The sequence below is a fragment of the Ipomoea nil genome, unplaced genomic scaffold (assembly GCF_001879475.1).
Source record: "Ipomoea nil cultivar Tokyo-kokei standard unplaced genomic scaffold, Asagao_1.1 scaffold2647, whole genome shotgun sequence".
NCBI lineage: Eukaryota > Viridiplantae > Streptophyta > Magnoliopsida > Solanales > Convolvulaceae > Ipomoea > Ipomoea nil.
This window is the reverse complement of record NW_017619075.1, coordinates 2,081,523-2,093,827: the sequence shown is the minus strand read 5'-3', so window position 1 is coordinate 2,093,827 and position 12,305 is coordinate 2,081,523. Positions and strand designations below refer to the sequence as shown.

At 41.6% G+C, this 12,305-nt stretch overlaps 2 protein-coding genes across 2 annotated transcripts; both read right to left on the bottom strand.

Moving 5' to 3' along the window:
* Positions 1-896: 896 nt before the first annotated feature.
* On the bottom strand, positions 897-3,947 carry LOC109154397 (LRR receptor-like serine/threonine-protein kinase GSO2). The gene has a single exon (XM_019302197.1). The coding sequence runs from the start codon at positions 3,945-3,947 to the stop codon at positions 897-899; it is 3,051 nt and encodes a 1,016-aa protein (XP_019157742.1).
* Positions 3,948-5,859: 1,912 nt separating this feature from the next.
* Positions 5,860-9,232, bottom strand: LOC109154396. The gene is made up of 2 exons (XM_019302196.1): positions 6,155-9,232; positions 5,860-5,961 (listed from the first exon to the last, which is right to left on the bottom strand). The coding sequence occupies exons 1-2, from the start codon at positions 9,230-9,232 to the stop codon at positions 5,860-5,862; spliced, it is 3,180 nt and encodes a 1,059-aa protein (XP_019157741.1).
* Between the last annotated feature and the right edge of the window lie 3,073 nt (positions 9,233-12,305).

Below are 12,305 nucleotides of genomic sequence, written 5' to 3'. Positions count from 1 at the left end.
TAGTCGGTTGCAGTTTTTGCGCCAAAGGGATTCCACTACGAGTGAGTATTTTGGCAAAACTAAGATTTTAATTGGACTTCTTGCATAAATCGGCCAACCAATTAGTTTGGTTGAACAGAATCTCTATCTATTCAAAGGCCTCCAACTAATGCTCAAGAAGCATTCAATCATGTACATTCTTCTCTTCGAAGTTGTATTGAAAAGTCGTTTGGAGTATTGAAGAAGAGATGTAATATATTTGCTAAAATGTCACAGTTTAGTGCGGAGACCCAAATTGATGTTATTATGGCCACATTTGCACTACATAATTATATTCGGAATAATTCGCAAGATGACATGATGTTTAATGTACTTGAGCAGCATCCAGATTAAAGTAGTAATAAGATTGAAGTAGTAATATCTCCATCAACAAAAATTTAAGTGAAACCTCTATTGAGATGGAGGAGATTTACAACAATATTGATATTTCATTATGGATGCTAGATCATGATTATGCTAATAGTTTCCGTTCAAAATGTTAAATTTTAATATGTAAACAAACTTATTTAAATGTTATAAAAATATCCTTTTTAGTGTTTTTACTTTTATTAACTTATCTAAAAGCTAATTTTACCAAACACTTTTAAAAATAATCAGTATGTTTAAGCATAATGAGCTAGCTTAACAGTTCTTCCATTTTCAGCTTTTAACTTTTAAACTTTTCAACTTTCAGCTAACTTTTCATCTAAATTTGCTAAATATAGCCATAATCATCTTAGTAATCTAAGGCAAAATCAGAAATAGTTTTACAACTAAATATACCCTTTCAGGCTACATAAAAGTGGACAAGTTCACCTTTATTTGATATATAATAATACAAGAAAGAAGTTTTTAGAAAATACAATAAAAATCCAGCTCTATCCAAACCATTTTGAAAGAGACTTTAACTTATTGTCTATAAACTGAAAATAAGCATACCTCCAAGATTTCACAACAAACAAAGGTCCCCAGATGCCCCACCATCCCACAACAAATCCTATAGCCATGCTAATATAAAACCACTTTGCCTCAAAATCATCTCCTCTGTCTTCTTCTTCATCAGGAACATCATCATCATTGCTACATCCAAGGAGAGGAGGCCCACAAAGATTGTTACCAACATAACAAGATGCATTGAAGCTTTGAAGTTGAGTACCAGTAGGGATCTTCCCAGACAGATTGTTATAAGACAAATTCAAGTAACTCAGAAAGTTGAGATTTGAGAGACTGTAGGGAATTTCTCCAGAAAGATGGTTTCTTGATAGATCAATGGATTCTAATTGCTTCATGTTTCCTATTTCCTTGGGAATGTTTCCTGTCAACTTATTTCTTGATAAGTTCAAGGATCTTAATTCCAGTAAAGTGGTCAGCTCCACAGGTATTTCCCCAGAAAAATTGTTGTTTGAAAGATCAAAACTTGCAAACAACACCAATATAATGGTAGAGTATTGGTACTCTTGCCCTTTAGTGATCACTGTAGCACTTTCTCCCAAGAATATTTTTGTTAAAGTATCCATTTCTCCAAAATCAATCTCATTCTGCTCGACCATTGACGTGAGATTGTTAAGACACCTCGGAATGCTACCGATGATGTTGTTATTAGCAACGTCCAATATCTGAAGATATTTAAGCTGGCAAAGATCTGGAGGCAATTCACCATGGAACTTATTTGAACGAAGCCTTAGAATAACTAAACTAGAATAAAGTGATGAACTCCCAAGCCAACTTAGAATACTCCCTTCTAGTTCATTTTCACCCAAGTCAAGTTTGAATAAATTGGTGCAATTTTGTAGAGATGAAGGTATATTGCCAAAAAGTTTGTTTCCATGAAACTCCAATGATGACAATGACTTTAGAAGCCCAACAGATTTGGGAATTCTTCCACTCAAATTATTCTTTGCCATGTCTAAAACTTGCAATGCTGGCCAATTACTCAAACAATCATCAGGAATTTGACCGGATAAATCGTTTCTTCTCAGATAAAGCCTCTTAAGCCTGTTCGATCCATTTTGAGGATGGCATAAGAAACGAACAACATTTCCCGAGAAGAAATTGTTTGACAAGTCCAATAATTTGGTTTTGGCAAGTGATGTTTGAGGCAATGGACCACAAAATAGGTTATGAGACAGATTGAGGAGAGACATTTGGGAGGATAAGTTCCAAAACCAAGTTGGAACTTCACCTTTGATTCCAGCATTAGATATATCCACCTTAGAAATCTGTTTTTGTGACTGCAACCAAATTGGAAATTGAGGACCCAAGTGCCAACTTCCCAGCCCAAGCTTCTTGAGCTTGAAGGGAGGTAGCCAATTGGAGCTCACTTTCAATGTTAATCTATTTCCAGATGCATGGAAGGACACCAACCCTTTTAGATTAACAAAGTGGTTTTGGGTCACAACACCTTCTAAAATGTTATTGGAAATATCCAAAGATCGCAACATTGGAAACATTTTCCCCAAACTTTCACCAAGTGTTCCATTTATCTTGTTACCTCCCAGGCCCAAACTTGTCAATGATGGAAATGTTAATGAGCTCTCAAACATTGGGCTTGAAAACTGATTATTGTCTAGATGCAAACCCACTAATCCATACAAAACACACCCAGACATACTTTGGAACAACTCAGAAATTAATCCAGAAAACTTGTTTACTGACAGAGAAAGCCACTTTAGCTCGCAAAGTTTTCCCATCTTTTTAGACACTTCTCCACTAAGCATGTTATTATTAGAGACACTGAAGTAAGCCAAAGAAGTCAAGTTGGAAATGGAATTCGAAATGGTGCCCTGAAATTGGTTGTAACCAAGATCAAGATGGGTCAACTCAGGGCATTCATAAATCCAACTTGGTATGGTAGAACTCAATTCATTTGAAGAAAGATCAAGATATCTTAGCCTTTTCATTTCCCCCACACTACTAGGAACAGGGCCTGAAAACAGGTTAGCTTGAAGATCAAGCTTTTGTAATTCTTTACACCTAAATATCCACTGTGGCAAGCTAGAATTGAACATGTTAAGAGAAGTGTCAAATACTTTGAGCTTAGGCAAGTTTGCATGACTGGGTAAAGACCCGCCGAGAAGATTAAAAGAGATGTGAAGGGCTTCAAGAGATGAAAAGTTCCAAGGACCAGTATCAGGTAGGGGACCCAGAAAACTACTTTCACGCAGGTCAAGAGAAACGAGGGTGTTGAGATTGAAAATCCATTTAGGGAGAAAATAATTGAAGGTATTAAGAGAAAGGTCCAGGACCAAAAGGGAGGAATAGTTGTTGGGATGATGAAGTGAAGGGGATATGTTAGCAAGACTACAACCAGAGAAACTAAGGTGATGTAAAGAAGGAAGAGCAGAAGTGACCTCTACCCAGTTGAGTGCGTTGCTTAGATCCACATAGCTCAAGTCCAGTTGCTGGAGATTGGAAAGACTTGATAACCATTCCAGGCTATCAACTTTGAGACCACCAAGAGAGTAAGCAATGCCGCGAATACTCAACATGTGTAAACCTGTAAGATTTCCCAGGTGATGAGGAATGTCACCTTCGAATCCAGCTTCTGATAGATCGAGATATTCTAGATTTAGTAGAGATCCTAGGAAGCCTGGGATGGGAGTTCCTTCAAAATCATTTCCGCTAAGGTCCAGGTGACTTAGTTGTTTCAATTCCAGCAAACAGGAACTTAGTTCACCGCCAAAAGCTGAACTGCCATTGCCTGGAGCGGGATTGGCGAGGTGGAGCTCAGTGACATGGCCAGTTACGTTGTTGCACACAACTCCATCCCATTTACTACAACAATCGTAGTCTCCATCAATATCAACCCAAGACCAAAGCCGACTGGATGGATCCTTTAACCCCTTCTTGAAGCACAGCAAGGCCTGCTTTTCATCTTTTCTGCAAATCGGGGTTGGGTTTCCGCTACAAAACCCAAACTCAGTTACCATAAAAACAAAGATGAAGAAGGGAACAGGATTTATTATAGGCAGCCTGCAGCCACTCATGATGAAGCTAATAAGGGAGATTACTATTATTATATTATTTCTTATGGCCTGTTTTGAAATATAGTTTTGCGTGGATGCAATGCTTGCTGAGTTAATGGTTGAGAATGCCTTTTATATCCCAATGTTACGTTGGTAGTGTGAGAAGGATTTTCTAGACCGAGTGTGAAAGGAGTTTTTTGGATGGACTTTTCATATGGCTAAAGCATTGTTTTCCATTTTTCCTAAGAAGAACTGTGTTTCCATTTTTTCCTATATATGGCCCGCATAGGCAACTCAACTGGCAGTTGTTAATTCATGGACTGCGGTGATTATGCACCGTGCATCAAAACGGCGCCGTTTCTTTAAGTAAAGAAACGGCGCGCTGTTAGTGTTAACGGAGTAACACTACAGTGTATCTAAACCGACACTGCCCCACGTATTATTTTTATATTATCAAATGAAACTGTAGTTATATCAAAATGATACTGTAGTTGTGGTGAAATGAAACTGCAGTATATATAAAATGAAACTGAATAACATTTCACATATTTGAGTGTATATTGTAAAATGAAGCTATAATTATATCGAAATGATCATGTAGTTGTGTTTTAATGAAACTATAGTGTATATAAAATAAAATTAAATAACATTTTCACATATTTGAGTGTATAAATATTGAATGAAACTGTAGTTATATCGAAATGAAACTGTATTTGTGTTGAACTGAAACTGCAGTGTATACAAAATGAAACTGAAGAACAGAGTTAATTTTTGCGGAATGGTGCGGAACGGATTCCGTTTCTTTTCATTAAATAAAACAACGTCATTTTGATGTGTGGTGCGTAATCGATTATGCACCGCGGTGCGCAATATAATTTGGTCATAGGGGGTGAAGTTTGAGAGGTATGACAAAACTCACCTAAACCAATTTAGATCAATCGCGTAACAAAAAGCACATATGGTCGTACTTACCGGCACATATATAATCAGGATTAGATGAGAACTACTAGTCCTTTGAAAGCATGTTGACTAATCTTATTAGTCCATCTAAGATGATCAAGGGGGAAAAATTAAAGAAAAGGTACGATTGCATTTCTACAATTACGACGGTGCATTTAGAAGTGTTTGATAGTGCATTTGTGAATAATTAATAGTGTATTCATGATCTATAATAGTGCACCCACGTGTGTGCACTATTAGTTATATGCGGATGAATGATCGAGTGGAATTTTAACAAAGAATTTTTTATTTTTTTTTGAAAGGAGCCGTCATGGCATTTATTCAAAATACTGCGAAATAGTGTGAGGCGGAACAGAGTCCCAATACATAATAGCAGGCTGACTAGAAGTAGATAAAGCTAAAATATGAGCTAAATAATTCTCTGATCTAGGAATGTAAATAACCGAACAATAATTAAACGTAACGATACGTGCCCTGCAGGCATCTATGGCATAGCCAATATACAACCGAAGAGAGGTCGCTGAGTGTGAGAGGTATTGTTGTAGAGTCAAACAATCCGTGAATAATTGTATAGAGTGATCTCCACGAGTCCATAACCATGATAGGGCTTCCTTACATGCGAGCGCTTCGGCCATAAGTGGGGACTGACAATCTGGCAAACGTATACTGAAGGCCGAGACATATTCTCCTTCCCCAGTCAACAACAAAGCTCCAGCAGTGGCTGCTCCCGTGTGATGCGAAAAGCTGGCATCGAAATAACATTTTAATGGCGCATGAACTTCCGGTGATGGCAGTGTACTTTCGGCCATGTCTGATTGGTGCGGTACGCTCGGCAAAGCAGGCAGTTGCAGCGGCATGGGAGTCCGAGCGGGATGTGCTTGCTCCCATGCGTGTACTCCGGCAGCGGCTGCGGCAATCACTCTTTGCGGACGTGGTAGGCATGCATCCCACACCGCTCCATTTCTGGTTCTCCAAATGTAATATAGGATTGCAGCTGCGTGGATAATTTGGTTAGTGTCTAAAATATTTAATAGTTCACTAAACCAACTATAGAAAATATTTGTGATGTTGATGGGGATTGGAGGGTGAGATTGGCTCCAAATGGACTTAGCATAATCACACAATACCAAAGCATGCATTGTGTCTTCATTTGCCATCCCACACATAGCACATGTTGGTTGTATATCCACTCTCTTTATAATCAGATTTGCCGTAGTGGGGAGAATATCATTCAATGCTCTCCATAAGAAAGTTTTCCATTTGGGAGGTATTTTAAGTATCCATAGGCCTAGCCAATTATCAAAATTGCTCGTAGCATGCCCATAATCTCCAATAATAGCCATGTACCCATTCTTTACTGTATAGTTTCCTCCCTGGTCCCCATACCAATACCACATATCGTCATAGTTTGGTGATATTGGTATTTTTAAGATCCGGGGTATATCAATGGGGTCAAAAATATCTGTCAATATATTCGGATCCCAAGTATGTGTTTCCGGGTCTATTAATCCCTTGATAGTCGCACCATTCAAGTGCACAGGCTTTTCTGTGTGAATCTTTGGCTCATGTTGGTCCTGTAACCATGGATGGTCCCATATTAAAGTTGTATCCCCGTTTCCAATTCTCCTTCTAATCCCCCTACATACCATGTCATGGGCTGCCATAATACTGCGCCAACAGAAGCTCGGGTTATTCCCCACACATGTATCATAAAAAGTCCCTTTAGGATAATATCTGGCTTTATAAACTTTTGAAACTAGAGACTCAGGCTTAGTGAGTAATCGCCATGCTTGTTTACCCAACATTGCCAGGTTGAAAGCATGTAGCTCCTTGAATCCTAAACCCCCATGCTTCTTTGGTATACACATCTTATCCCAGGCTTTCCAATGGATGCCACGGTCATTCCCAGATCCCCACCAGTAACGATTCATGGTTCGCTCAATGGCTGTACATATCCCCATTGGTAATAAGAAAACGCTCATTGAAAAAGTAGGCATAGCTTGAGCCACACTTTTTAATAAAACTTCCTTACCAGCCTGTGATAATAGTTTCTTATTACAGGATACGATCCTTTGCCTGATCTTGTCCTCAATATACGAGAAAGCTGTCTTTTTATTTCTCCCTATAAAAGAGGGTAACCCCAAATACTTCCCATAATTGGGAGCTTGGTCCACACCTAAGACATGCGCCACATCATTCCTGTCATCATCTCTCGTATTCTTACTATAACAGATGTTTGATTTATGATAATTGACTACTTGGCCAGATAATCTTTCATACCGTGTTAAGCACTGTTTAATCACTTCAGCTTCCTGAATTTTTGCCTTAAAAAACAACAAACTATCATCAGCAAAAAGCAGATGGGATATAGGTGGTGCACCTCTTGCAACTCTACAGCCATGAATTCTTCCCTGAGACTGTGCCTGTTGTAATAGCAGTGATAGACCTTCAGCACAGATAATAAAAAGGTACGGGGGTAAAGGATCACCCTGTCTAAGTCCACGAGTCGGGGTAATAGGCAGACTACGAGAGCCATTCAGCAAAATATTATAAGATACAGTGGTTACACATAACATAATTAAGTCCATCCACCTAGCATCAAATCCCAACGCTATCAACATATTACGCAGGAATGACCATTCCATACGATCATATGCCTTCGCCATATCTAATTTTAATGCACCCCATCCAGTCATACCACACTGCTTTCTGTTTAAAAAGTGACCAACTTCCGCAGCAACCAGAATATTATCTGTTATCAGCCTGTCAGGTATAAATGCGCTTTGCGTATCAGAAATAATTTCATTCATAAGTGGTTTCATTCTAGCCGAGATCATCTTAGCCATGATTCTATAGATCACATTACTCAGCGCTATAGGCCGGAGATCCGAGACCAACTCCAGATTCTTTTTCTTGGGAATTAAAACTATATCAGTATCATTCAATTCAGCTGGAAAAGTACGAGTATTCAGGCAATTCACAATAAATTCTGACACATCTTCTCCCACCACATCCCAATAATTCTGATAAAAGCCCAGATTCATTCCATCCGGGTCTGGCGCCTTATCAGGAAACATGGCTGTCAACGCAGCCTTGACCTCTGTTTTGTCAAACGGCCGTAGCAGGCCATCATTCTGTGCTTGTGACACTTGGGGGAAAATACTTGCATAAAACTCCACATCATTTTCAGACTGACCCGTAGCAAAGATACGTCTGTAATAATCAATTATAACAGTTCCCATAGCCTCCCCCTCTACCCAATCCCCATCATCATTCATAATTTTAACAAGTGTATTCTTCTTTTTATGGTGAGAAGCATACCTGTGATAAAATTTCGTATTTGCATCTGCTCCCTTTAGCCAGTGTTGTTTTGCCCATTGCTTCCAATACGCATCTTCCTGCATTTCAATTTGAGCCAGACACCCCTCTAAACGCTGGTATTTTGCTAACGATGCCTGATCCATACACCCCCGTAAACGCAACTGCTGTTTACGAAGATTCATCGCTTGCTCACCAAACTTATGAAATCGATCTCCTCCCCATCGTGATAATCTATCTCCACAGAGTTGAATACAACCCTGTAGCCCCTTATTCCTCCCTTCTGCCCATGTCCTTTCTACAACCCCCCTGCAACCCTCATCATGCAGCCATGCCATCTCAAATCGGAACCTTCTTCTCATTCCATTCCGTCTCTCCCGAGGATTTAGAATCCCAAGAAAAAGAGCAGAATGATCTGAGCGTCGGGTCAGAATGTTTAAAACACTGGCATCCCTAACCACCTCACGCCATTCCTGTGTTACCAGCACCTTATCCAGCCTCTCTTCAATCCAGTCCACAGTCCCTTCACCCCGCTCCCATGTATACGGGTATCCCTGCATTGGCAACTGGGCTAAACCACACTCATCAATGGTTTTTCCAAAGCCACGTAAAAGCGCCTCTGGATGCGGATTCCCCCCTCGTTTTTCATGCTGATACAGGAGATCATTGAAATCCCCTATCATGACCCATTGTAGCTGAGATCGATGTGATAATGATCTAATAAGCTCCCATGACTCATTCCGCCTCCACCGCTGTGCAAATCCATAGAACCCCGTCATTCTCCACTTATCAAATCCTGGCATACACACCTCTACATCCACATGGTTCTTTGAGTAACCCAACAAGCTAGCCGTATTGTTTTTCCTCCACAGTAACGCCATACCACCTCTCACTCCTACATTGTCAATATAAAAAAGGCCATCAAACTCAATCTTTACCCGGAGTCTCTCTGCATGATCCCGGGCCACCATAGTCTCCATTAAAAATACAAAATCGGGTTTCTTACGGGACACCATGTCCACAATTGCCTGAACTGTCCGTGGATTACCCAAGCCACGGCAGTTCCAGCTCAAAGTACTCATTGGTTCAGGTGGGACTGGGCACCAGTTCCCGCCATATGCAAGTTTTTTGAACCACTATCTACATCCGTTTCTCCACTATCTTGGCCTACCACCGCACGACGGCGTTTCGAGGAGGCCACCACACCCTCCGCCACATCATCATCCGATGCCGCCATCCGTATATCACTTTGGCTATCATCGGAGGAGGCTGTTCCCTCCACTCTCTGGCGGTTACCATTCATCAATCCGGTCCCCTCTAACGGTGGTACTAGCCACGACGCACCAACCTGCCTGGGACCCCTATTCTGCCCCGCTCTCATCCACGGTCCATAAGGGTAGTATTCCGGAGTGAGACCGGACACTCGTGCCTTCAAACAAAACTTCTCCAAGTGTCCGAGCATCCCACAATAGAAACAAAAATTATGTAAACGCTCCTATTTCAGATTAACCCATCCCCATGTTCTGTCCCTACGGATCAACTTCATGCGCCGTTTCAAAGGTTTGTCCACCGGTACCGCCACGCGAACCCGATACAAAATTTTTACCGGTCCACCAACCTGACGGTTATCACACCGGATGAACTTTCCAACATAATTCCCAATCTGCTCCAAGATTTTATTATCAGTATATCCAACCGGCAAATCATAAACCTGCACCCACATATCAACAGTATCCAATTTTACCTCCCCCGGAAGCATTCCATCCGGGACCTGTCTGCACATAAGAGTATGATTCTCAAAAGACCAGGGCCCCTCCTCAAGCACCCGTATCATGTCTGTTTCATGATAAAAAGCAAAGAGAAACAAATTTGCATGCATCTCCGTAACTCTCATTCCCATCACCGGCATCCAAACGGACGCAAGTACCTGCCGCATATACTCGGTTTTAATTAGCTTGGCCGTCAAGAATCTCCCAACAACAGAATAAAATGCCGTTGTATCGTCGATCACTAGCTGCCCTACCCCTTCGGCCATCACCCCTTCTTCTTCATCTTCAAGGACTAAATCAGCCCACCGCTCCGCCATTCTTGCCACACCACCATCACTCTGCTGCCGTGTGGGAGATGCCATGCCGATCACCGTTGTCGTCTTCCCTGTCGGAGATTGGCCGAGATCGTGTTGCCTACGTTCGGAAAAAGTCAAAACCCTAATTGGGAGAGATGGAGAGAAAAAACCCTAATGGGGAGAGAGAACAAAGGATTTAGTTATTATCGTTCTTAAGGATGGGGTTCATGGCATGATCCTTAAAAAGCAATCTAGGCACAAAGATAGAGAAACTGGCTTAAGCTAGCAATAGTTGGAATTTGATAGAAAGCAAGCAACACAAACAAATATTCAAAATATTAAAGCACTTGCGATGAGGATATTAGGAGTCTATTATTATTAGTATTCATCTTGTAATATGTTTACTATTCTATACTAGATATATTCTTGTACAGACTCATTCATTATACCATTAAGATATATCGTATCCTCATCTAGTATCAGCAGGTTTTCTGATCTCTCTCCCTTTTCTTGATGGCCAAGGGTTGCTGGTTTTGTTGATGATACTTCCCCGTGTCCGCTGCTCACGACGCTCGCCGTGCCACCTGCCGATGGCATCGTCGCTGCCGTGTCTTCGCCTGCTGTCTCTTCCGCTGCTCGGAGTGCGTGGCTTCGTCAAGATAAGGCCGTGCTCTCCTTGTTGATCTCATCCTTGTCCGACGAGATGATGCATCTCGCTATCGGTAAGTCGACCTCTCGGCATCCATGGTTGGCGATTGAACAGACGCTTGGCTCGACGACTAGGGCACGGGCTCTCCGGTTGGTGGGTGAGTTACAGGGGTTGCGGCAGGGGGATGCTTCCATTCCGGACTATCTTGGCCATGCGCAGGTGCTTATCGAGGATTTAGCGCTTGCTGGTCGTCCGGTGACGCTAGAGGATCAGAATATGTACATCTTCCGCGGTCTTCGGTCCGAGTATCGTCCTTTGGTAGCGTCGCGGACAAGGGGTGCTCCGGTGTCTCTGACCGAGTTGTCTGACCTCCTTGTTTCTCAGGCTTTTATTTGTGCGGATGATGTTGGCGACGTTGCTACTGCTCCGGTGGCCATGGCGGATCATCTTCGCGTTGGTGACGGTAAGTGTTTGCCTATTGTTGGTACTGGTTCATCTTCGGTAGCCTCTTCTAAAACACTGTTTCGATTATCTGATGTTCTCTATGTTCCTAGGCTTTCTACGTCTTTATTATCTGTACAACGCTTTGCTGAAGATAATAATGTCTTTTTTGAATTTCACTATGACTGTTTCTTTGTGAAGGATTGTTCAACCAAGGAAGTTCTGTATTAAGGGCAGGCTTGGAGGGCTCTCTATTCTTGGCCTGTTTCTCTTTCGAGTCCTGCTGCATTTGTGGCCTCTCGTGTCTCCTCTGAAGTCTGGCATGGTCGGCTAGGTCACCCGCATTCTCGTGTCTTGCGGCAAATTTTAAATTCGTGTTCTGTTGATTCTAGTTTTAGTGATAGTTTGGTGTCTTGTCATGCGTGTATGCTCGGGAAATCGTCTCGGTTTCCCTTGCCTCGTGTCAATACTACTACGTCGCATGTTTTAGAGCTTATATATACTGATATTTGGGGTCCATCGCCTTTTCTTTCTGTTAATGGTGTCTGATATTTTGTGTTGTTTGTTGATGACTACACACGTTATGTATGGTTTTATCCTATGCGTTTAAAAACTGATGTGTATGCTATCTTCGAACAGTTTCGATCACTTGTTGAACGTTCATATGGTCGTAAGATTGTCTCTATACAATCCGATTTAGGGGGAGAATATAAGCGGTTGCACCGTACTTTTGTCTCGTTGGGTATTAATCATAGGCAGTCTTGTGTGCCTATACCCATGAGCAGAATGGTAGAGTTGAATGTAGGCATCGTCACGTTGTGGAAACGGGTCTGGCTCTCATGGCTCAGGCTTCGGTTCCACAGCGCTATTGGGATTATGTTTTTGAGAC